The 26515-nt window shown below is 47.4% G+C and overlaps 1 protein-coding gene across 1 annotated transcript; it reads left to right on the plus strand.

Annotated features, from left to right (window-relative positions):
• The first annotated feature begins 6923 nt into the window (after nucleotides 1-6923).
• On the plus strand, nucleotides 6924-18843 carry IRF4 (interferon regulatory factor 4). Its single transcript, XM_010123897.2, has 8 exons — nucleotides 6924-7142; nucleotides 7639-7825; nucleotides 8620-8708; nucleotides 9271-9412; nucleotides 11169-11276; nucleotides 12579-12932; nucleotides 16527-16639; nucleotides 18700-18843. The coding sequence occupies exons 1-8, from the start codon at nucleotides 6939-6941 to the stop codon at nucleotides 18841-18843; spliced, it is 1341 nt and encodes a 446-aa protein (XP_010122199.1). The 5' UTR covers nucleotides 6924-6938.
• Nucleotides 18844-26515: the final 7672 nt, after the last annotated feature.

Consider the following 26515-nt stretch of genomic DNA (forward strand, 5'->3'; position numbering starts at 1 on the left):
GGAGGCTCCACCTTGTCTTCCTTGGCCTGATGGCGAGCAGGCAGTGATCCAGAGCTGCCTTCTGGCTTTCCAAGGAGTGCACAGCAAGCTCTAAAAAAGACTTTTTAGCAAAATTCGCATTGCCACCAGCATCGTGTAAAATGCAGGCACATGAGCATGTGTGCAGCCACACAAAGTCCAAGGTTTTTCTCCCTTACAAAATTTATAAAACCTAGAGCACCTGAAGAGTAAAGCCCGCTCCTCCCTTTAGTTTTAGACTAGAAATGTTCACTCTTTGTGGTTCCAGATGGCTACAACAGGTGGTTTGGATGCTGGAGCAGTACCCAATTCCTGTCCTTCATATTCCTCTTTGCTTCTCTGACTTCCCCTTCTTTACCATTCCGTTTCCCTGCACTCTCTCAGGGCATTTGGCATTTTCCTCAGACAGCAATGGTATTTATTAATTACCTCCTGTACCTGCAAGAGAAACAAATACTTTAGCAACCCTCCAGCAGCTTCTGCCCTCAAGGATACACAATCAAAAAATGGTCATTTCCACGTCATGCGGCTTGTCACACATTTCTGCATATGGAAGAAGAGAGTCCATAAATCTGAACGTGAGTTATTCCTCATTTCAGAAATCTGCTCATAAGGCACACACTGCTTGTATCTCCTTTCCCAGCCAGCGTGGGGAGTGTCAGAAAGCATCAGCAGCAGATCACTAGCTGCCAAAGCAGCGTGCTGCTCAACCAGGGAGCCCTGAAGAGCGGGAAGTCCGTAAAAATTTTGCTGTTGGTTTGCAGGGGTGAAGGTGTCAACCCAGGGTTTCTAGGATATTTCAGTCCCACGCACAGGTTGATGTACAGAAGCATGAAGGCAGCCTTATGAATGGCAGTTTGAAATATTCTTGGCTATAAAGTGGAGGGGAAGTATGTGAAAAGAAAACAAAATGTACACCAAATCCACCCCAAATAATCGCAACTGGACCGTGAGACTTTTCTGCTTAAAAGTGCAAAGATATGGCCACAGTCGCCTGATTGTTTTGTTTCTAATGGTTTACAATTACTGTGTGTCCTGGTTTCAACAGAGACAGAGTTAATTTTCCTCTCAGTAGCCAGTGTGTTTTGGATTTCCTATGTGAAGAATGTTGATAAACATAGTGAGGTTATGAGTTGTTGCTAATGAGACCAAGGACACTGTCTGGTTTTCCAAGTCTCGCTGATGTGCAGGTGCAGAAAGTGGGAGAAAGGCAGCCAGAATAACTGACCCAAACTGGCCAAAAAGAGTATTCCATGCCATAAATGTCATGCTCAGTATATCAGTGGGGGTTGGCCAGGGGCAGGTATTTGCCTTCCTGGCATCCATCCCTCTCCCTCACTGGCTGGCATCGGTCCCTCTACCTTGCTGGCTCCCTTTCGCTCCTTTGCTTGCTGCTCAGTTTCGTTTCTGTGATCGCTGCTCAGGACGGGCTGTATCGGTCATTGGCACATTGGGTGGTGAGAAAATGTACATTGTTCATTTTGTGTATTTTAATATCCTTATATTCTATTGTAGTTTTCCTTTGCTATGCTAGTAAACTGTCTTCATCCCAACCCATGAGTTTTCCTTTCTTCCCGGTTCTCTCCCCCATCCCACTGGGGAGGGGCAGGGTGAGCGAGAAACTGTGTGGTGACCAGGGCTAAAACCACAACACTGTGCAATTAGTAATACAGAAGGTATAGACTAATACTGTTTTAGGAGTCACTATTGTAAATGGAGGAACTGCAAATACCATCCCAAAATGAGAAGGGAGCATTCATGACACCCAAAGTCACCACAACAGGGGATGCTTAAAATTGCCTGTTGCGACTTGTGTTAGGCTGTTTATAGAGCAGGTGTTTTGCAAGAATAAACCAAACTATTTGGGAATCTGCCCCAAATTTCCACGGTGTCTGTGCATTCCGTCAATGCTATCCACGGCGGTCTTTCTGCTGCGTAGGTGACTTACGAACTCAACCCCATGCCTCAGAGCTGCTGACTGAAGCATGAGGTTGAGAGGCTTTAGTAAGTGCAGCTTCTTGGGGCCTGAACTGCACTGCTGCTTTGGGGAGCGGAGGGCGTCACCACACAGGGGCTTGCAACCAGGGATTTGTGAGGACTTCCGAGGGAAGAAGGCATTCAGTGGAAACCAGTGCCAACAGCAAGGCGCTGAGCTCTTTAAACACCTCCAGATTGCTTCAGCACAAGCTTTGCTGGGCTCCTGAAGAGCCCTGGTCATGGTCTTCACCCAAGACTAGAGCTGGACTGCTGGGGCTCTGCGCCCTGTGCTTGGGCTGCAGTGAGCGCGCGGAGGGCTCGGCCTTTCCTGCCCGGGACCTGCCATCACAAACGCGTTCCCACCGGAGCTGCAGGTAGATGGACGGCCAGCGCAGCCCTCTCAGCCCAAGCGGGAGCCAGGCAAGGAGTGAGGCCCGTGCCCAAGGGGATTTTGTGGTCTCTGGCATGGGGAGAGCCCCTGAAGGAGCGCAATCCTCAGAGGGCCCCTGCTGCCAGACATATTGCCTCCAGCCTATTTCCAACAGGTCCCCCGGGCTCACAGACCGGAGGCAGGAGAGCCTTTGCACCCAGGAAAGCAAGGGCAATCACTCTGAAGGATTATTTACGGTGTGAGGGGTAAACTCCCGAGTGCAAGGGCGTTTAATACACGCGTGCCCTTTGGTCCCTTCTCGTAGGGACCCATGTCAGAGAGCCAGTCTAAGCCAGCTCTTTGCTTTTCTGCCTTGTGTGCAATTCCCAGGTGAGTCAGCTGGGACTTCAGAGGGGTTTGGTGAAAGCAGAAGCCAGCTTTCTACGCAGAGGCCTTGTGAGTGACTGTTGAGAAGAAACAGTCACTTTTCCTGGCATGCCTTTAGTCAGTGTGACCTTAAGAGTGTGAAAACCAGGGGGGCCCAGCAGTGACTGCCGTGGTTGAACAGCAGCAAAAGCGTTTTCACAAGAGGACTTCAATTTGGTCACCGACACAGAAAACTTCCATGAAGGCAGTGGGGCTTTTTGGGTAAGGTTTGAAGGGTCAGGCACGCGCAATGGTGTGGAAATCACTAGAAAATACAAAAAGGCTTGAGGTGCCGTAAGTGTTCAGATCACCAGCAAGGCTGTTTGGGAGGAATAATCTCTCAGCATATGCAAAAAGCACCCAACAAAAGTTTACTAGCACGCTGTTGCAGCATTTAATGCAGACGCCATAGTTGTGTTATTGATCAGAGTGTTCTATTCCACAGACCGAAAGGGTGATCCTAAATTTTTTTTGCCATCTTAAATGGAAATGGCTGATGCTCAGAAACCCCGAGTAACGAAGTCAGCAAAGCTCATGAGATCAGCACGTCCTACTCATGAGAAGACTTGTGTGCAAAAACCAAGTGCGCATGCAGGGGTCTGGCTTTAAGCATCCCCTCCAAAATTTAGGCAATTGGAGACAGTTTTCTAATGGAGTTCTTGCTGCAGAAAGACAGCAACCAACTACTCAGTCAGGTAATTTCCCACATATGTACTATCTGGGGTTTTTTTACGGTTAACTTTGTCTTCTCTTAAAGATTTCTGAACATGTAACTCATCTACTTCTCTATCCATACATGGATTTATTTGGCCAAGAATAACAATTTTTTTTTTTCAACATATTCTCCAGCATTTGAGAAAGATGATTTTTCCCCCCCCCAAAGAGTTTGACCTAATGCGGATCAAATCTGCGTGTTTCACACTGGCCCAGAATTTGCTGTCTTAAAAGCTGCAAAAAAGAGAAGGCATTGGAAGTGTTCATTTTTTAGTGCTATATTTCGAGATGTTTTTATACTTAATGAAATTACAGTTGGCGCCCTGAGTACCACACAGTCTTGCTCCCGGGAATCGAAATTGGATTTTTTTAGAAATCCTTTTAGATGCCTTTGGTAAAGCTGCGGTTGCTCGTCTTGATTTATGGTGGCGGTCACCTCCAATCTCAAAGACGTAATTCAGTGTTTGAAGGTGCCTTAACTGGTGGCTGAAAAGATTTCTGATGGGTGCTGCCAATTCTTTTTTTTTTTTTAGGGGACGGATGGTGTGTTACGGACCCGCTATCTCAAACCGCCTGCGCTTCTCACTTCTCCCTCAAAACGTGGCGATAATTACATTTAAATTTCAGAAGATGGCGTTGAAGATTTGCAATTAGCATCCTAAACTCCGCGTGTTCCCTCGGCACCGGCGGCCTGCCAGCACGCTGGCTGGCTTTTTCATCTGATACGTTACAGCAGAAAGGATGTGGATGTGTGCCGGAGACGTTAAAACAGAACAACAACAAAAAAGTGCCGTGGCATGAAACACGTGTTTGAAACCCGAAAGGCGGTAAGAAAGTCTTTCGCATGCAAGCCCGAACCTCGTTCCTTCGTCCCCCCACCCCGCCCCGTCCCGGCTCCCACCACGTTAGGGCAGGGGGCTTGGCTGGCAGGCGAGCGAGTGGGTTCCCTGCCCACCACCCCCCAACCCCGGCTCTGCTGCCGGTACTGAGGACGGGGCTTTCCCGGGGCAGCATCCCCGGAGCTCAGGGAGAGAGGGTCAGGAGTTGCTCCCAGCCGGCTCCGGCTGCTGCCGCCCCGTCGGGGCTTGCTGCCCCCCTACTTTGTCCCGCCATTTCACACCTCACGGGCTGGCCGGGGGAGAGCCCGAGCCCCAAACCCGCCGGCTCGCTGTCCCCTCGGGATGAGCGGGCGGTTAGTTCTCATCCCCCTCCCGAGTCGGTGGCACGGGCAAAGCCGGGCTGGCTCACAGGGGGTGCGAGCAGGGGATACCGGCCCCGGTCGCCATGGGTGCGTGAGTGGGTGGGCGGATGCCCCCGCCGTCTCCCCGAGCCGCCCGGCCGGCGCCGTCTAGGACGCTTCTGGTGGGTGTAGCTAGATGGGTCTTTTACAGTAAAAGCCGCCTGGCTACCATAGGTAGGAGTTTCCCCACGCTATTTATGTGTATGTGTCTGTCTGTATAGATTAAAAAAAAAAAACCCAAAAACCAAAAAAAAACTCAACACGGACGCAGAGAGGGCGTCGAGCTGCGCCCCCCCCCCAGCCCCGCGGCGTGTGTTTACCAGCAATGGGTATGTCACTGCCTCAGATGTTTTCCAGCTCGCAAACTCCCCGCTCCCTTCCGTCGGCTCCACCTCCGGGCCAGAGCCCGCCTTCTCCCCCCCCCCCAACTCTCCGCCCCCCCAAAACGGGCACGACACCCTCCATCATATAAAGAAACTTCCCGGTGCTGCCGGCCCAGTCGCCGTCTGCCCCGTCTCAGCAGCCGCCCCTCCAGCCGCCCCAGCCTGTTCCTAGCGCCGCGACAGAGGTAAGCGGTGGCGGCGGGGGACAGCCTTCCCCGCCACCCGACCCCCCAACCCGCCCCGCTGGGCCGCCGCACCGCTCCGACCGACTCCCTGCTGGGACCCGATGGGACGGGGAGGGGGTCGCGGGTGGGCGGTGCGGGCATCTCGGCTTTCCCCGGTTTGGGCTTCTCCGCACCTGAGAGAGACGTTTGGCTTTTTTTTTTTTTTATTTTTTTTTTTTTTTACCCCTAATTTAAAGAAAAAAAAATTCCCACCCCGTTATTTGCTCCCGAAGTGGAGGCGCGCACCGGCTCCCGGCGCTCCCGCTCCCCCTGCCCCAGGGAGGGTCGCGGTAGCGGGTACGGGGGGATCCTCTTCATGCTCTCTGTAAGGAGAGGGAAGGACTTTTTGGGGATCTTCGCAGGGGGCCTGGCGGCCCACGCGCGGGCTAACCGCGACCCTGGCCGTCCCCCAGGCACATCGCACCCAGGGGAGAAGCTGGGGGACCGAGTTTAGTGTCCGGGGGTGGTGTTGCCACCTGAGGAGGAGTGTAAAGGGTACGGAGGTGCCCCCAGTAGTGTGCACCTGTCTGGCATGGGTTCTCTGAAGTGTGTAGAGGCAAAGACTCTGCGTGAGGAATCACTCTTCTGTTAGATGTAATGGTGGGGGGCGGAACCCACCAAAGCAAGGTTTTGGGCATTCAAGCACCGTCTCAGGTCGGGGAGGCAAACCTGACGCCAGGTCCCTATCACTGGTGTCTGTGTCCGCCCCTTAGGACCTTTCCAGTGCGTGCCCATTGCTGCAGAGCCACACTGCTCCCACGGCGTGCAGAGCTTGGGCTCTGTGTGGCCGGCCCCGGGCTCCCACGGCCCTGGGGACAGTGCCCTGTATGCCAGGCTCCGTGGGTTGCCCTCTTTCCGCTTTTAGATATTTGCGATGAATGTTAACGGTAGATGCGTGTTGGGAGCAGCTGGAGGGGTGGATATGGATAGGACATCGTGTTGGAGTGAGCCTTGCTGAACTGAACTTGTGAACACTACTCTGATGTTATAGTTTGATGCCGTATAGATCATAACTGCCTGTGAGGCCCTCCAAATTGTGTGCGTGTGTCTGACATTACGTAAATGTACTGTCAGGTGCAAATACCTTTTAATGCTTTTTTTTTTTTTTTTTGGTTAAAAAGTGAAAAACCAGATGAACTCTGAGCAGGACAGAGGGTTTGTGCCTTAAGTCACACTTGCTGTGAAAATTTCGACAACCCGTGTACTTTCATGCAAAACAGTGTCGGGACAGGGGGGAAGTCTGTCAAAGTCTACAGCACCAGCGGTGCCTGGGGAGGGCTGTGGGGGGCTGTGCCTGGTTTCCTGAAGCTCTGTACCGTGTTTCCCGGGCCCCCTGGGGCCCCCTCTGCCTACTGTAGCTACCGTTTGATGTGATGCTTGTGGCACCAGGAGACTGGGGACCGCTGATGGGGCTCTACATGAGGACTTCAGCCAACACCTGACCTCTGGGTTTTCCTCTTCTCTCCATTCTGCCCCTCTCCCCTTCCTCTGCAGCCCCCCTGAGAGCCGGTGCTTGGGCGTGTGCGGAGCGGTGGGCTTGGTGAGGCACGCCAAAACCTCCTCGCCCGACCCCCGACACGAGTGGCATGAACTTGGAGCCGGGCGAGTGCGGGATGAACTCGGTGAGCTGCGGCAACGGGAAACTCCGCCAGTGGCTGATCGACCAGATAGACAGCGGCAAGTACCCGGGACTGGTGTGGGAGAATGACGAGAAGAGCATCTTCCGCATCCCCTGGAAGCATGCCGGCAAGCAGGACTACAACCGCGAGGAGGATGCCGCTCTCTTCAAGGTAGGACTCAGCCCGGGGGTGGGGTTGTGGGACACAGCTGGGGCAGGAGGGATGTCCAGAGGCTCTGTGGTGGCCCCTCGCCATCCCGTCCTTGCCACCTGCCTCTGCTGGGTGCCCACGGCCATCGGCTGTTGGCATGGTGGCCCTGTCTGGGCTGTGGTGTTCCCTGTGTTTGTGGGATGAGACAGCCCATGCTTTCCCTCTTCTCTGTGCGGAGCTAAATGCTTGTGGGACTGCAGCACATCTATTTCCACATTTGTCTTGGATCGTTTTCTCCCTTTCCTTGTGCCTGCTCAACTGTCTTTCCTACCGTACCATGCTGTTTTTTACTCAGCCTAAACCTGTAGGGAGTAAATTCATACACATATAAGCACACACATATATGCTGTTTCAAGCATTGTGGACTTGTACCTTGTAGTTGATTCTCCTTTTTCTTTCTTTCTTTTTTTTTTTTTTTTTTTTGCCTTGTTCTTTTGATTATCTGAAATGTTTCCAGGCTTGGGCTCTTTTTAAAGGAAAGTTCAGAGAGGGCATTGATAAACCAGATCCCCCTACCTGGAAGACAAGATTAAGGTGTGCTTTGAACAAGAGCAATGACTTTGAAGAACTGGTGGAGAGAAGCCAGCTGGACATCTCAGATCCCTATAAAGTGTACAGAATAGTGCCAGAAGGAGCTAAAAAAGGTAAAGCATCTCCAATTCCCTGTGTAACGGAGTGTGAATATATCTCATTGTAAGCATATGAGGGCTGAAGCGTGCTTTTCTGGACTGGCCCTGCAGTCTTTTTCAGTGTTTTAAGAAGCCAAAATGCAGGGCTCAGGCGCAGCTTCTTCTGCTGAGTTAAGAGGCCGCGTCTGCAGGAGGACTGCTGGGGTTTGAAAGGGAGCCCTTGCAGAGGATGCAGACAGGCGCCCTGTGCTTCACTGGAGGAATTGCTCTTTTAACTGGAGTTTCCCTGCCAGTTCTGTGTAGAGGGAGCCAAGCAAGCGAGTGGCTCAAGGGACAGGGAAAAAAAATGAAATTGCTTGCTGGATCTAGGTTTTGACTACAGGGAAGAGCAGAAGTGTTCTGAGCTGGGCAGTAGGTGATTGCTGCTGGGGGAAGAGCAAGAGATGCACAGCCTGCAGCCTCCTGGGCAGAGCCTGGGGGCATTGCCTGCTTTCCAAAAAGCTCCTGATGCCAGACAGGGCTTGTGGGAGGTGAAGGCTTGGCAGGGCCCGGGGAGGGCATCGTAGTGCACTCGGGATGGCTGGGCAACACTTGTTTGTAGGGCATCAGGGAGCCCAGTGGGACAGACTGCCTGCTGGAGTTGCCTGCAAGGGAGGGCTGGAAGTCCTGTTCCAAATTGGCACTGGAGGGCATTTTAGTCCTCTGCTTGTTCAAAGGCAGGTTGTATGGATTTGTCTTCAATGTGCCAGTTTTGTATTTCCTTAGGATATGGTTGACATCATTTATTTCTGTCCCTCTGGTGAACCTAGGTGCAAAACAGATCAGCATGGAGGAGCAACCATTAATGATGAACCATCCCTTTCCGATAACATCTCCTTACACTTCACTACCATCTCAGGTATGACAGCGGTTATGCATTTCGCTCGGTGCTTGTACATCGAGCGGCATCGTTTCTGTGCTATGCGCTATGTCTGTCTTTGCTGGCGTGGCTGTCTAGTTCTCTCTGGGAAGAAACTTTATTATGAAAACTGAGAAATCGAGAAGCGGCTTTTCTAATGTCATATGAGGCCACAGGGCAGTTGATTTCCCTTGGTGTTGTTTATCCCTGAGTAATAGCTCTTTTCTGTTGGGCGATAGATATTTGTGCACTGCCATTCTCTTGATGCCAGAATGTAAGCACCCAATGACGCCTTGCTCTTCCAAGCAGACATTTACCAGCAGTGCTTTGACTGCCTTTTGTTATTCCACCCTGCTTATTATTTACACCAGTGGTGAGAAGTTCTTTTGAAAGCCTCATTGCTGGTGGTGGCGAGGTGCCATTCCTGTAGCCTGGGCAAGGCTTAGACCTCCGCGGGCTTTGGCAGAGCAAATCAAGGAGCTGAAATGTGAAAGCTGATGCCAACGCCTAGCATTAGTTTTGACAGCTGCCGAGTAAAAGAATATCTCGTTAAATTGAATAGGTACCAAACTACATGGTGCCCCATGAACGGAACTGGAGGGAGTTCGCCCCGGAGCAGCCACATCCCGATATCCCCTACCAGTGCACCAGCGTCCCCTTCACGGCTCGCAGTCATCACTGGCAAGGGCCTGGCTGTGAAAATGGTAAGACGAGACGCTCCCGTTTAGGGTTACCTGCTGAGGCGGTCACCTAGAAGGACCGCTGATTTAAGATTTCTTATTCGTGGCTTTGATTGGGATTAATAGAAGTGGCTGGAGAGGAGTGCTGGGCTCCCTTCAAAGAGAGCCACAGGGTCCGTAGCAAGAGCCTTTGCCTTGGCTCTTGCTTTCACTGCCACCATACATGTGGTGTGTGGGCTGCTCAGTCCTCTGCGTTGATACAAGTCAGCCCCCCAAAATCCTCAGCTGTCTCAAAAGCCCTGAGCAATAAAGGCAACTACCCCCCTGCAAAAAAAAAAAAAAAACCTGAAATGGGGACATGTGTTCTTTAGCTTTCCTTTCTGATTTTGGACCTTTTGAGGCACACATAGGTGAGGTTTCTGCTCCAACCTTGTGGAGTAGAATGCCATTATTCTCCTGAGAGGAAAGCTGAAATTACTACTTTATTTTAGTGCTGCGGCAGTGGGACAACTTGTCATGGATTGAGTCTCTCTTGGGGCTGGTACAGCAGAAACAGAATAAAGGGACATTCTCCTCCCCAAAGATCCCACAGTACCAGAGCCTAACAGAATCATGGCATTCCAAGCTCTGCATCCTTAGGAAAAAGCCTGAATTGTGACAATTGGCAATGCTGAAGCCTGCGGGGGATAAAATATGAGAGAAAGGGAACTGTATGCAGGATAACTCAGCTGAGGATGCAGACATTTGCTTCGTGAGGCGAAGCAGCCAGTTCGGAAGGGCGGGAAAGGATGAGAGGTGAGGAAGGACTTCTTGGAGCAGATACTGAGTTTTCAGAGGACAGCTCTCTAGAGGTTTTGGTGCAGAGAAATCTTTGGGTCTGCTAAAAAGTAAATGCTCAGTGCACTGCAACTTTTGCTGGCAGTATATTGGAATTATTAGCCAGAATCTTTTGCTTGTAGTTGAGCTATTTGCTCAATTTTTTTATAAAATTGAGGTAGCAAACCGAATGAACTCTGCCCTGAGTTCATGAACGTTCGGATGCTTTGCTAACTTTGGAGGCCGTTGTTAGTGGCTGGTATTGGCTTTCACATTGGGCTCTAGAACGTGTCAAGAAATGTGGGCGTTTTGTATCCGCATCGCCCCAGCCCCTGGTCATTGTGGGTTCTGCTGTTGGGAAAGGTAGCGTGTGGTTGTCTGCAAGTCACTTGCATCATCCTCCAAAGGCTTTTGTTGACGTTAAGAATCAGAGGGGAAACATCAACCGCCCATGTTGTAGTCCACTTACTGAAAGGTATCTCTTGGAACAGTCTAATAATAGTCCTGCTAATAAAACCCTAATAATCTCCTGCTGCATAATTTTCTTTACCTACTTTTAAAACAGTGTTAATTCCAGCTTTATTGTTACACCCTTCTTATACAAAAGGGGTGGTTTTATGCAAGCAACTTTTAAGAGCACTGTGGTCTAGTTAAAAACATAAATTATTTCTGTAATAGAATAACATCTTATGTAAGGAAAAAGGACTAGAGGGAATACTGAAATGCTAAGGGAGTATTTCATGCAGACCCAAATAAAAATATAGCCCAAATAGCATCTGGAGAGATTGGTAGAGTTGACATACTTGTAAAAATTGGGAAATAAGACCTTTTTAAGAAGAAGGGAGGAAGAGAGAGAGTTCCTGGTGGGGCCCAGAAAAACTCGCTTTTGCATTGCTGTGATCTCTGCCCAAGCTTTTATTTTAGGATTTAGGCAGCTGTCACTGACTTTTGTTTGTGAAAACAGGTTGTCAGGTGACAGGAACCTTTTATGCTTGTGCCCCTCCTGAGTCCCAGACTCCTGGCATCCCGATTGAGCCAAGCATAAGGTCTGGTGAAGCCCTCGCCCTGTCAGGTAAGGTCCGTAACCCCCCGGGCTTTCTGAGGAGCTTGACAAGAGACTCCCACTGCTGACTTGCCCTGGCACCATCTGTCCTTTCTGTTGAAAAGAAAAAAGAAGAAAAAAGAAACCTCTTTGGTGAATGAAATCGGTGTATGGGCTTAAGCCTCTGTTTGCCAGAATACTTAAGCACTTGTAGCCCCAGCTCCAAGGGATTGAGGGACTGTGGGTAAAGTTACTGGAAGTGCTTTGCTGGTGTTAGTGCTGGGTTGCTTCGGTGAGCCACCAAATCAGGCCTTCCCAGGGGAGTTTGGAAATTTTGAGGAGGTCAGTGACTTTTAGCTCAGTTTTTTGTTTGAGAGGAGCCCCCACAAAAGCTGATGTTACCTGGGTACCTTGCTGTGTTCCTGCTGGTGCCATCTGGCTTTGCTCTGCTTCATTATTCGTGGTGAAAAAAATAATTTGGGAAAGAGAAGGAAAGTAATTTCAGCCTGATCTGCAGATGTCCGGTTCCTGAGGGACTTTCTGAATAACTCTGGGAAAAGGTGTGGGCATGTGCTTTTCAGAGAAATAATGGATAAACCTATAACATGATACCCGGCAGGTTTCTTGAGCAGGATTGTTCTCCTGAATCAGAGTCTGTCTGTATTGTATATATGTGTGTGTGTTTGTGTATATTCGTGTATATATAAACATATATTGTACACACACACGTATGTTTTATATGTATACACATTCACTGCTGTGGGAGTTCTTAGGGGTCAGCCAAGTTGACCGAATGGCCATTTGAAAGGAAGGCTGGGGATTTCGGGTACAGCACAATTGGAGCTGGAGCCAGAAGTCACTTCTCTTCAGGCAGCTGAGTGCAAGTTTGCAGGTTCTCTGTACAGAAGATTTCTTCTTTTATGCAAAATCTGGGGAGAAGCACAGCTACTTCCTGATTAAATCTGAGGAAGCGTACTGAGCTAGTGGGTTTAATTGTGACGTGAACTTGGAAAATGTGACAAACTACAACTTTTCATGTGCAGACTTTCTCTTTTAAACGGAAATGTGAAGTTTGCGGGACATTAGTTACTGCCAAATTCCCACATCAGTAGCCATTATAATAAAATGGGAGAGCTACCGTGCCCCAAAAGTTTTAGTATTTATATTCTTTATATGATTTTTGCTGATGTGGACCTGTCTTCTGGGTGGTGGTGACCACTAGGCTCAAAAATCTCATGTAAATTTGTCTCTTGACCTTAGTACAGATCTGAAAACAAAAACATTCGTACTGATGTATCACAGTGATTCTTTTTTTTTTTTCCCTCCTTATAGATTGTCGACTCCACATCTGCTTATATTACCGTGAAATACTGGTAAAGGAGGTGACAACTTCTAGTCCTGAAGGTTGTAGGATATCCCATGGCCAAAGTTATGAGGTCAGCAGCCTGGACCAAGTTATCTTCCCTTATCCAGAGGATAACGGCCAGAGGAAGAACATAGAAAAACTACTGAACCACCTGGAACGGGGGGTAATACTGTGGATGGCACCTGATGGCCTCTACGCTAAGAGACTTTGCCAAAGCAGGATCTACTGGGATGGGCCTCTGGCGCTCTGCAGTGACCGACCCAACAAGCTGGAGCGGGACCAAACATGCAAGCTCTTTGATACTCAGCAGTTTTTAGCAGGTAATTCCCACTATAGCTTTGATATCGGTTCTGGAGATGTCACCCGGTTGCTCTCCGCATCAGTTTTACAGTAGTGCTCTTTTCATGTTACCTTATGAATTACAGTAAGAATTACCCCTCACTTCTTCTGGGCAAGTGCAACCAAGGGGTAGTTGACTCCTGAGTAATCTTGTCAAATTCTGCTCTCTGTGCACGTTCAATGCCCCTGCACAAACCAGCAGGAGTGAGGTGATGCTCAGCTGGTGATACCCAACACCCCACATCTCTTCAAAAAAGAAGCGTAAGGAGGAACCTAACAAAATAGTCTTCCCACAAATTGAGTGACAGAGGAAGGTGGATCTTGATCTTGGACCTGCTGTTGTAAGTCGTGGGTAGGTCTGTGGTCTGCACTCACACTGCTCTCAACCTGACCCAGAGTGAGCTTGAGATCTTGCTCAGAGTATACAAATATCAGCATGAATTTCAGTAGAAACCCTTCTTTTCAGTCTGTGCCAGCGTTTAAAAGGTATCGTGGCGTAAAAATGATTTCACAAGCTCTGAAGTTTTAGGATCACTCTAAGCAAGGAGGTACATTACCCCTCCAGAGCTCTATGGGAAGGTCTTGTTTTGCAGAGGATGGTACAGAGAGGGCAAGGACACTCTTCAGCCTTCTCCTTCCAGCCCACAGAGGGAAGGGGCAGAGTGTCAACTCTGCTTCCCAGGACAGCTGAGCAGTTAGAGGGAGGAAAGCTGTTCCCCTAGAGAAACTGGTGGGAGCCAGTCGTTATCCCAGAGGACAACTTGGGCGGCAGGAATACACATTGCCTCCTTTTTGAGATGCATGGCATCGCTACAGGTGAACTGAGTGCCTATTGTTTGGTGTGTTTTCTAATTAGAACAGGGCATCAGCACTGCCATGACTCTCTTAGGAGAATAATGCCTTGCAAAATTAAAAAAAAAACCCCAAACCAACAGTTTTAGCACACTTTATATTCCAGGGTTCATGCACCATCCTAGCAAAATGACCAAGCAAGAAAAATGTTTAAAGAGAGAAATCTTATATGGATATGAAAATTGACAGTTAGAAAGGGGAATTTGAGGTCAGAGTATTGGCTTGGGCTTCAATCACATGCTAATTTAAAGACGTATAATTCTGCCTCTGATTATGGTTTTGGAAATCCCTTTCCCTTTTGTCAGGTGGTTTTTCAGATGTACTCTGGGTTCTTCCAAACGGTTGACAGGACATCTCTTTTTAGATGCCTGACCCCAAAGATAAGCTCAAGCAATAGTTATTTTTTCCCCCTCCTAAATTACTTATGCACCAGTGCCTGTGCAGATCCAAGCATGTGGTTGAAGTCATAGTCTGTGGTGTGTGCAAAGTGAGTTTTTGTATGTGTTGATGCTCAGCTAGGTTCGTAAGTTACTTGCCATGGGTGTATCACATCTGCGTGTTAATTGAGTGTAACTCAGGTCCCAAACTGCAGGCAAGCTTAGGGATTCCTAAGAACTACTGTGGACCACAACTATTAGGAGTCCGTTGAGGAGCTGGACCCTGCAATGCAAACTATGCCGGAGTGTCAAGGCCTGTGTTGAGCAGCCTGTACTGTTGAGAAGGCTAAAATGGCAATAAATCAGAAAACAAGTGGATGATCTCTGGGGAGTACTGCCTAAATGCAGTAAATTTGGCTGAGTGGAGAGTAGCATGACAGAGGAAGAAATTTTGGGAGCATGAGGGTGGCCGGCAGAGGAGGATTGGCTTGGCAGAAGGAGGGGCGGCTGGAGCTGGAGTAGCGGGAGGTGGGGAAGATCTGGGGAGGCGCGTGGGGAGCTCAGCAGCACAGGAGGGGGCACTCTGGCCTGGAAAGGGAGACAGAGCGAGTAGAGGGTTTTGGAGACATGCAAGGCTGACCTCAAGCCCCGGTTGTCCTGCTGGAGGGAAAGAAAGGGCTTTCTTCTCCCGGTCCATGCCACAAGCTGCTGTGCAGCACTCGCACAGGTATTCAGGATTTGGAGAATTGCCGAGGCCAAATAAAACTAGGGGAAAAGAGAGGAAAAAAAATAAAAAAAGGAAAACAGGGTTTTGAGGGAGACCCCACGGGAGAACTATGGTTTACTCTGAGTTTTAAGTGAGCTGCCTGGTGACTGTGGTAGTTACTGAATTCACAGCTTGGTCTGAAAAGCTTGTGGTTAGAGTAGAAATGACAGGAGTGTATTCTGGGAAAAGGTACTTTTGTCATGCCAATTTCAAAGACTCTCCTTTACCTGTATAGCAGGGGGTGCTTCATTATAAGACATGGGTTTTAGTATTAATTTCAGCTTTCTCCAGAAAGCATGATCAGGGCTATAAATTAAAATGAAATCTTTACCAATCAGCTATGTAGAAATTCTTCACATAATGCAGACTTTAATGAGGATATTGTATTAAGTGTAATTTTCTTTTTTTTTTTTTCTGGGAAGAAATACAGTGTCTAAAACACAACGTAGCAACTTTGGTGCATGTGGAAGTCTCTTATAAAGGCCTCCCTCAATATCTTTCAGAGGGACCACGTTGACTGTTGGAGTAATAATATAATTTGACTGTTTTCCTTTATGGAAGGGTGTGGGTTAGTGAAGGGAGTACAAGAGCCTCCCCCACTAGGCACAGTGATGACAGTGGCTCCATGACTGTGTCTAGCTGAGGCTGAATTTTGTGCCTGGCAGTACTTTAAGTCTCTGGCTCTACTAAGCCATTGGTTTCAGTGCTGCTGTTGGTGTCTGCTTGAGTGGATCCCGGGTACCACTGGTGTCTGCTCCAGGAGGTTCTGCTGTTGTAAAAATACTAACTGGAAGACATCCTGGTTTGTGCATATGAAATGACTTATGAGGAAAGGCAAATAGAAAAAATGAAGTGACTCTCCATGGGAGAGTCTCCAAACTCAGTGTCTTCTCCTTACCTTGTCTTTTTCCTGACCTCTCTCCTCCTCCCCTGAAGTTTCTTCATCTTCTCCCAGTATGCTCCAGGGTCATCCATCTGGAGCTCAGCCATCCACAAAGTCTTTCTTACTGGCCTGTACTGGTTTTGGTTGCAATAGAGTTAATTTTCTTCATAGCATCCCATGTGGTGCTATGGTTTGGATTTATGATCAAAACAGTGCTGATAACACAGGGATGTTTTAGCTAATGCTACACTGTGCTTCCCAGCATCAAGGCTTTCTCCGTTTCTCACTCTACCCCCACAGCAAGTAGGCTGGGGTGGACAAGAGGTTGGGAGGGGACACAGCCCGGGACAGCTGACTCAAGCTGACCGAAGGGATATTCCCTACCATATGACCTCATGGTCAGTAGTAAAACTGGGAAGGGAGTTTGCCAGAGGTTACTGTTGCTTGGGAACTGACTGGACATTGGCTGGCTAGTGGTGAGCGATTTCTTTTTCCATCACTTGTTTTTCTTTCTTTTGTTTTGTCTTTTTTTTTTCTTTTTACCTATTAAACTTTATTTATTTCAACTCACAAATTTTCTGACTTTTGCCCTTCCAGTTTGCTCCCCCATCCAGGTGGTGGGAGCGAGCGAGCAGCTGCATGATGCTTGCCTGCCTGCTGGGGTTAACCCACAACATGACTCTTTCTCTCTTCTCAGAGCTACAAGCCTTTGCTCACCATGGACGTCCGCTGCCGAGATACCAGGTCGCTCTGTGCTTTGGGGAGGAATTTCCAGATCCGCAGAGGCAGAGGAAACTAATTACAGCCCATGTAAGTAGAACTTCTGCCTTACCTAAAAGAAACATACTCCTTGGAGGATATGAATCTGCCAGTCAGGCTTTTCTACTTTGTGTAGGTTGTGAGGGAGGTAATAAATAACTGAAAGTGCAGCACCATCCAGACTAGGAGGTTGAATCCCCTGATCTGCCAAGGACTGACTGGTAGCCCTCAGTGGGGCAGAGCACCTGATTTCCCTCTCTGTAGAGCATAAGTGTCATCTGTGATCTCTTGCAAATGCATTGAAAATCTAAAGCTGAAAGGTACCCCTGGAAGAGCTGGGCTGTGTTCTTATCACTGGCCCAGTTGCCCAGCAACTTGGACTGCCAGGCCAGTGCAAGATGTGGTGCTTTCACAACCACTGCACATGAAGGTGCTCCAGAATCCCAGCTTGCGTCTCAGGGACCTCATCCTGTAATGGGATGCAGGGGCTGCCTGTGCAGCTTCAGGGTTAATTTAGCTGACAAGCTCATGGACTGACTGACCACAGTTCGCACACACTCAAAGCTAGTGTTTCAGGATGCTATCTGAGAGAGGGTGATGACAGAGACTGAGACCAGGTACTTTCTAAATTGGCTGTATTGGCCCATAAAACCACAAGAGAGGTGATAATGTACATGTTAGCGGCAGGGCTTAGCTTATTGCATCCTTGGGAAGAGAACTGGTGTCTCTTTTAATTTTTCGAAAGCCCCTTTGGTATCAGCATGAGTCCCAAGTCAGACTTCGGTCATAAGCCATGGCCTCCCTTTAGCTGCATAGCTTTTGTACTTCCACACTGCTGCTTAGTGAGTCTTTAGGGTGGAAGGTGGGAAGCTCACAAGTCCATCCCGAGCTATGTAATGGCTGGTTAGAGGTAGCTCTCCATCCCCATTTCTCCTTAAATGATTTTCCACCCCCATTTTGACTTTCTGGCTTTCCATCTCTCCTTCCTAGCATCTCTCCTCTCTAGCCCCCTTCTCCATCTTCTGTCTTGGCAACTTCTCTGTGAGCCTGTACCTCCTGCTCTTTCCAGAACTTTGCTTCCCCCTTACCAGTTGTTCCTCAACCTCTTGGGCTGTCCCAGCTTGTGGACTGATGGGTCCACTGTCCTACCAAACAGCTGTGCCCCAGGAGCTGTCTGGCTCACCTGCCCCATTGTCTTCCTGTCTCCCCCATGGCGGGCTGGGAGGTGCTCAGCTGCCTCCGAATGCCAGTGAGAGGAAGGGAAGGGGGATCAAGTGGGGCTGCCGCAAGGCCGTGAACCCTTCTTGCTCTCTAGCTTTCCAGAGGCAGGACCCACAGACAGCATATTTTTTCCTCCCAAATGGTGCCCATATCTTAACGTGGAGGGGCTGGCTGGCCAGCAGAAGAGGGTTGTGGAGAAGAGTTGTCCAACCTGTCTGTCCCCCAAGAGTAAGGAGAGCTTCAGGTGTTTGTTCTCAGTGTGCAACTTAAATATTTGCCATCAGAGCCCAAAGCCCTGAGGGGGAATGTTTCTGAAGAGACAGAAGTGAAGGCAGCATTAAGTCGTACACAGTCTTGGTGGCTGAACAGATTCCTCATCAGAACTTGAATGAACAGAAACAAGAGTGACTGTGGTATTAGATTGAAATCTAATTTCAAACACAGTCGTTTGGCGACTGTAGCTTAGCCTACCTGAGGGCTCCAGCATTTCAAGTTAAGTCCTGAAAGTACTTTACAATGCAGACAAGACTTTCTGTGCTTTGCATATGCATTTGAACACATCGAGTGGGTGTCTGGTCTGTAGGCATCATTCACACTCAGGGGCTGCAATTGCTAATACATCATTTGGCTCTCTGGTACCTGGCCTTCTAAACAAAGGCTGAGGAGGTAAGGAGTGTGTGACATTAGCAAGGCAGCAGAACTTGGCAAGCAGAACAGGCAAACCCTAGCTTAAAACAGGGAATAGTGAGACCACTGAAATGGTTTTCCCACTCTGGTAAGGAGAACTGTTTTGTCCTGCCTTGTTTGTCACTTAAACGCACCGTAAATAACTAAGATGAGGAGCATGGAATTTTGTCACATGTCTGATTAACATTTTGTCTGTTCTTAAGGTTGAACCAATGTTTGCCAGGCAGCTGTATTACTTTGCTCAACAAAACAGTGGACATCTTCTGAGAGGCTATGATTTACCAGAACTTGTGACTAGTCCAGAGGATTATCACAGATCTATTCGCCATTCCTCTATTCAAGAATGAGATCCTCAGAATTTTAGATGATCCTCAGAATGTTTTTAAAGGCACTGTAAAAGATTATGCAGAGTGGAGGAGCAAATCTGGGTCGCAATTTGGAGATCCACATCACGGCTGGATGTGTTCAGGGGTTCAATGATAGGAAAGTGAACTAGGACAACCATATTGTATCATACAAATGACGAGTCTTCAGTGTTTGGATGCTACATCTCCCATAGCTTCCGCTGTCGTTGAGATTAACTCAAAACTGACAAAATGATTGCTATGTTTACGTTTGCTTAATGTTCTCCTTGGGTTTTGAGGACTGATTCTTACTGAAGACTTAAATCAAGAGTTTACACTGTTACATTTGCAGGGCTATTTATTTTGGATTACTGATCTCAGGGAAGGTACATGAATTTGCGATGTTCCCAATTTGAAACTGTAACTGCTATAGGTACATAGCAAATGTAGAGTGTTTATTGAGAATAGCTGATACATGTAAGTGGTTATAAATTTAGATTCATAAGTGTGATGCCTATATTCTTGTATAGAATACTTCAGTGTATTTTTAAAAAACAATGCAATTCTTCAGAGACATATTTTTTTTTAATGCCTGACTGACATTTGTCCTGATAATGAATTTTGTTGCTGCCACTGTTGTTACTGGTTTAGCCCCCATAATAGCAGTTTCTAAGGTGATGCATTTATGGTACTGTGTTAAGAAAAGTGACCGTTCAGCTCGTATTACCTGTGGATTTAGTGGTTTAACCACTAAAACTCTAGAGTCCCAAAGAGCAGTTTTAAAAATAAATTACGTTTTTCTTACAATTGAAAGCTACTAGACATTATATATATATATCTATGCATTAGAATTATGTTGACAGACCTTGAAAATAGCACAGAAATGGTCCTGCTGGTCCTTTTTTGATATCACACGCATGAGCCAGGTTAAAACAACTACCACCTCTGACTTAAACAGAGCCAGCTCTGCTCTTTGTGTGCCCTCACGGCTTCCTTCCAGTGATACCAAAATGAAATGTGAAGGGAGAGTTCAAGGAGAGTGGTTTTTGGCCTCTTGTATTAAGGCAGTCAAGGAAATACTTGTTTTAACGTTTGTTTTCAAAAAGTTTACAGAAGTATAATTTGATGCCATTTGCAGCTTTTAGTGATAGGGTGCCATTATAAAGGCAAAGAGAAGAGGTCTGTTGGGTATGCGTGTCAGAGACATTTCCTTGCTGGCCAGTAGACCGTGGGATCTTAGTAGCTTTAACTCCAGCACACGATCTCCCCATGCTTAAGAGACATACTTCACTTGACTTTCTAAATGAGGAAGAAAAACCGGTACGTGGTCTGACAGCAGACTTGTGTTCTAGGGACTTTGAATTTATACATCTTAAAGATGCATGCTCTTTTGGGATATATTATCCCCCTCCTTCTCCACAGTGCCAACCGGAATTAACAGATCAGTTTTACTTTTGTGTTCTTTGTTACTTGAAGTGTTTTTTCCTGGCTTGAAGATTTTCATAGGGGAGACCTCTTTCTAAGACATTAAAAGCGCTGCTCTAGGTTACCGTCAGAGCTTCTGCATATGCTTTTGGCCTGCGCATACATTTTACTAAATGGGACTTTTGTGTTCACACTGAACTGGTACAATACAAATATTTGATGTGTTTTCCACTTTTTTTTTTGTTCTAGTGGTCATTGCTTCATATGCTCATTGCTTCAGCTCACATCTTAGAATAAAGTCCTTATTCCCTACCAGCTCGATTTGTATGTGTTGTTTTCTGTAGTGGGGCAAATCTAACATGTGCGATTCTGCACTGTGAACCTGGGCAGCACTGCTGGCTAAGTCTACGGGGAACTGTGTTCTCAGCCAAAAGTGCAGGGGAAGGTCAAAAGGTAAGGATTATTTTTTTCTTTTTTTACAAAAATGTCTGCGATATTACCTACAGTAAGTAGAAAAAGGGAAAATAGGGAGGTTGCCCTTTGGCCGTTGGTTTCCCGGACTGCGGACAATGCAGCAGAACCCTGCACCTGGGGATCTGGTGTTGCCACACACTGGGGGGCTCTGCCCCTGCCTCTCCGTGGCCTCTGGGGCTGGGGATTGGGCCGGTGCCTCCCCAGCGCCTGTGGACTCTCTGACCCGCTGCTTGCTGGTCTGGCAGCTGGAGCTGGAGGTGTTGGTTACTGGATGCTGCAATTTCCAGGGTGCTTTCACGTGAGAAAAGCTGGGAAAGGGTGAAAAGGAGGATGACAAGTGAACTAAAATAGTGAAGCTAAGAATAGGACTGAATTTCACTGGGCAACCTCTGTTTACTGGAAGTCAGGGTCCTGAGAAGGGTCCTTGAGTGCAGCAGCTTGCAGACAGAGCAAAGTGTGAAAAGCAGTTACGAGATTTGTGAAGTGTGTGAAGCTGGGGGGGGCAGGGGGCATTTTCTATTTATGTGGAGGGCCCTGTTAACTGTTCAGGTGCATTATCATTTTTGGCTTTGGAATGAGCTTATAATAATTTTCCTTCAAGGAGCATGATTTAAAGTCAGCGTCCGTGAAGAGGGAGGGAGAAGAGCACCGGCTATGTTCTTGGCCAAACGCAACTTGCTTAGTTTGAATGCAGAGAGGTGTAGGTGAAAGACTTATTTTAACCAAACGAAGAGGTTGAGATATTTCTCTTGGAGAGATGGGGCAGGGGGAAGAGTGGAAGGAAAATGAAGCTGTTGATTTGTACCATAAAATATTTTGCACGTCAGGGCTTTAAAACTGCATTTGACTTTTGTGACCATCTCTTACTGTTCAAAATAACTAATGGATACGTAAAGTGGAAAAAAAAACCCAGCAAACAAGAAAAAAACCCTGAAAACATTTTCTCCTTTTAGTATCTTTTTTACAGTCACTACGTGAAAGCATTTGAAGTACTTCCTACTTCTGTTAACTTCTGTTTATAGTTTCTGAGGTCTACTTCCTTCCTGTTATGATTTCAGTGGCGTTATAAATGACATGTTTTACTCCTGTCAACACCAAAGGCATAGCTGGTGTGTTTTCAGACGATTTCAGCATGCGATCTGTGTCAGTATTGGTTTCTCTGATTTTAATATGGCCACATTTAACAATTTTTTCTTGAAAGGGTTTCGTGCCAGAGCTCTGCAGCTGAAGTATCTGTATTCAAAATTTGGTTCTGCTAAGTGGTTTTGCCTACTGGCGTAAACTGTATTAGCCTTAAAGGGATTGTAGGTTAACCAGAAATGAGGAGATATATTTTAAGCTGAAATACAGTGTAACAGGGTTTGTGGAAAAAACACAGGATTCACGTGAAAACCCCTGTGGCCTTTTAGACGGGCATATGCATGCTGTTTACATCAGCATTTGTCAGCAGCGTGGAGGTGGGGAAACACCACTCTTCGGCAGAGAGCTTTCAGGAAAAAGTAAAGCATTTTCTCTTGCATGCTCTCATATACTTGTAGGGAGGCAGAGGAGGGGAGAGAGAGAGAAAGAGTACTTAGCCAAAAAAAAAAAAAAGCCGAATAATTTGAAATAGTCATAATATCTCCTTTCCCAGGCAGAACTATATGTAAAGTTTATCTGAACTTGGACAGCAAGATTTTAAAGATTGCCAGGGTATTTTTAATCTGAACTCTTATCTGGCTAGTAGGAGGCTAAGAGTTACTTATTTGCTCTCAAGTGCTTGTGAGTCTGGTCAGCTCCGAAGAGAAGTCAACAGGTCCGTGTCTCTCGGGCAGTTAGGATGTAGCTGGTGTGCGGCTCATTCAAGCACTTAGCTTTCCAGAGTGTAGCCAGGTAAGTGCATCCTCTGCATCCCAGCAGAGTGGTCACATCTTCTGTGTCCCACAACCAGCTCAAGGCTACAGGTACCAAATGCCTGCAAAATGCTCAGTGCTTTGACCGTGCTGAAGTGCCAGTCAAGAAGGAGCTAATTTAGATGTCTCAACTCTCCTTGAATTATAGATGTCGAATACCTGATGAGCACGCAGATTGGATGCGTTGCCGTCGCCCTTTTGGCAACCAGCTAGCCGGTAAGGCAATGACCTGTGCTGAAGTGGAAACTGAAAAGCAAGCCAGATGCCTTGGTTCTGGGCTTGGATTTGTTTTTCCTCTTTGCGCTGGCAGTCTGACCTGAAAGCTGATGTCCGAGTGGCTCTGCACAGAGTAGTGTTTTGCAAAAAGGCTATTGTCAAGAAAGGGTAGAGCCCAGTTCATATTTTCATCTCTTAGTTAGGAGTAGCTTCATGCTCTGGGAAACAATGGAGAAGAAACACAGGACTTTGTGTTGCAAATGCATTATTACTGTTTCCACAGTGTTGGCACAGCACGGGTGCCTCGCAGATCTCTGCAGGCCAGTTGGCAATCTCCTGCCATTCCAGTTAGAGCTCCGCCGACTGCGGCCAGACACGCGACAGTGCGCTGGGCACTTTTCTAAAATCATTATTCCAGGCTTTGACTATCATTTCCTGCTCCTTTCAAAAGACAGGTCATGAATTATGCACAAATTCTGCCTCTCAAACTAAGAGAACAGAGGGATTTAAGTGACTTCACAAACCACAGGTAATGGGCGTCCTCTATATTCCTGGGAAGCGGTTTCATCTTTGACCCTTGGGCTTGCTCTGTTTTGATTTCAAGACCAGCTTCTGCATTCTTGGTATAGAAATGTCTGAAATCCAAAAACTTGTGGATTCCAGTCGGCCTGGCTGCTTACCCCAGCTTTTAATCCCTTTCTTGGCCAAGCAGAAACAATGTCCATGTAGTATCAATGAAACCACCTACCAGAGGAAGTTCTGTGAATGTCCAGGTGAACCTGGTGAGGTTAGAGCAGACACTTGCATCTTAGTAACTGAAATATGCTTGCTGAGCTCTCTCAGCAGTATCAATACTAGTGCAATGTGTGCATCACCATGTGCATGAAACGCATTTCATCGCATCCTCACCATGTTGTCCACCTTGCTCCTCATTTCCTTCGTGAAGAGCAGATGTTTAAATCTGGATCAGGCAGGTAGAGGAATGCCCTGATTTCTTCAGGTCTGCGAGATGCAGAATCTCCCTCTGAGCTGGGAGGACAGGTAGTGGTCGGACGTTTCAAGTTCAAGCACTTCTGCTGTTTGTCTCCAAAACGCATTAGCCTGTCACTGTCCATGCGTGAGTCCTACTCATGTATCAGGGAACTGTTTATGTCATGTAGTCTTATGCCTTCTCCTCCTGGTCTAGTATAGGTAGCAGCCTTGCTGCAGGAAGAAATTTTCTTCTTTGCTGGTGGTTGCATCCATCTAGTAATGTGCATTGCTAAATTCCTTGTGGCAGGTCTAGCTAATACTTTTGGCTCTCTCTTGGGTCCTCTCTCAATCTTCCTGTATATTGACAGCAAGATCTTAAGGCAGGCAGTGCTTCTTACTATCTGTGCAGTGCCAAGCATGATGGGGCACCAGCTTTGAAGGAGCCCTAGACCACAACTTCTATAATTGTGAGTAGGATGTTCTTGGGTCTTGCCAGTTGTGATTCTCACCCTAGAAACCATAAAATGCTCATCAGAATACAATCGTGGCAATCATTCATGCTAGACTTTCCCGTAGGAACCTGGTGTTCAGCTTATTTCAGCCTGAGCCACCACATTCAAATTAGTTTTTCTCAAGGAGGTGATTGAATCAATTGTTTCTCACGCTCCTGTTACAGCCATTCATAATTCTCTCATAAAAGTGAAGGCTGAGCATTTCCAGTTTCTAGCACGGAGCATCTAGCTTCAGATAAAATCGCTTTTAGAACTAGATGCCCTACCTTTTTCCTTTCAAACTTATCCTGGGTTTCACGATTTTTATATCCTCTGAAACTGAAGTTATGGGTCAGGTCTAGTTACATCTCCAATAACTCATTTTCATTTCCTTTTTTCACACATGATCAAGAGGTTTAGCCTTCTTCATGACTGTCCCCTCCCACAGAAAAACCCCATGCAAGGAGTAGCGAGAGAGAAAGACTTCAAAAACAGGGCGAGTGACCTCATCATCTATCTACTGTAGATACGTCAGTCTCCAAGAAATAGGAAAGGTCAGAGCTGTTTAGAGCAAGGGGGTTTTCGCAATACAGCTGAAAAACCCAGACCGGGTCTGAAGAATTCATGCTAGCCTCATCCCTTTTCTCATCTTTTCCCCAAATATTTGGAGACCCTCCTTCTAGAGGAGTTGTTGCTGTGTGATTTCTAATATAGGTTACCATCCTGAAGCACTGGTCACCACAGCTTTTGTCAGGCTTGGACTTTCCAAAAGAAAACAGTGAAACAAATGACAGACATTTGCATGGGAATAGTGCAAAAATCTTTTTTTCCTTTTAAGTGAAACATATATTTTTCTTCCAGAGCTTCTCCCACCCCCAATATAACCAAATCCTGGAAGTTTTCATTGCACCACCTTAGCAATTTTATTATTGGGACTAATTACCCCGGATGGTTGCTGGGCTTTGTGCAGCGGATGGGAGATAGGTGGACAAGCCTTCACTGTGGTGGGTGGCAGGAAGACAGAGGAGCTGAGAGCCGAGTTCCAGGCGCCGTGGGCCAGGAAGGGGGTTTGTGTGGTGTCCCTAGGTACTGATGCAGGTGACCCATACCTGTGCATGAGGTGGCACTGGGCTGAAGGGTGACCCTGAAGTCTCAATTTCCATTAAAACCATCACTCTACAAGTAAAATAGCCCAACTACAATCCTCACACAGATACAGGCACCGTTTAAATATAGCAAGCATTGATGTCTATCTGTAAATTACAAGGAAATGAATAAATCGAGGCGACATAAACCGCAAAAAGGAAGTTTGAAATCAGCCTGGAGCTGTGATAGGTTGGCTCCTGCTGAGGGACCCTGCCGAACCTTCACCATCCACTATGGTGGTGACACAGCTGCTGAACCCGACCCACTCGTCCTGGCTCCCCACCAGCTCCCCGGCACGCATACCCATGTGCTGTCACTTGTCGGGGATCTGGCCCACATCTAGCGGTCTGAGACCTGTGCTGTGGGGGCACCTGCGCCCACGCAAAAGCCGGAGGCACCCCATGCACCCAGGATCCCTGCAGCAGGGAGGGGATGGCGTGGCATTTTCTGGAAACCAATGAGCTCATTTCTGGGAGATGGGGGGCGGGGGGGGTGCCTCAGCGCACGGTGGGGGGTGAGAAGAGGATTAATGCAGGAAGTTGGGGGGGAAAGGTTTTCTTTCTTTTTTTTTCTGAAAGCCCTAAACCTGAAGCACAGCTTCTACTCTGCTTACCATCCCACAGCCTGCTAGGTACAGATATTTGGCTTGGCTTCATTTATTATTGCAAAGGCTGATTTTTTTTTTCTTTGCAAAGTTTATATTAAAGCCAGTATAATTAAGTAAAACATGAAGATTTTTGCATACAGTGCATGTGTGTATGCAGCTAGCAAGTCACCCTCACCCCTCTAAAATGACATTTCACACATAGGGCCAGGGTCATTCCCATGCGAGTGAGAGAATGGATGATAATGATGTCTTAGAAGTTTTATTAAAATACTGACGTGCAGAGAGGAGAGAAAGAAGGATCAAGTGAGCTGTTAAATCATAGAGGCTGTAGGACATGGGCAGCTAATTGTGCTGCTCCAAAACTCCATCTTTCCTGCAAGGTTTTGTGGAAAACAAACCACACACTCCAAGGGCCCCGATAAACCCAATTCTCCTCCTTCCACGCATTTAGT

This window comes from Chlamydotis macqueenii, chromosome 2 (genome assembly GCF_036417535.1).
Source record: "Chlamydotis macqueenii isolate bChlMac1 chromosome 2, bChlMac1.mat, whole genome shotgun sequence".
NCBI classification, from domain to species: domain Eukaryota; kingdom Metazoa; phylum Chordata; class Aves; order Otidiformes; family Otididae; genus Chlamydotis; species Chlamydotis macqueenii.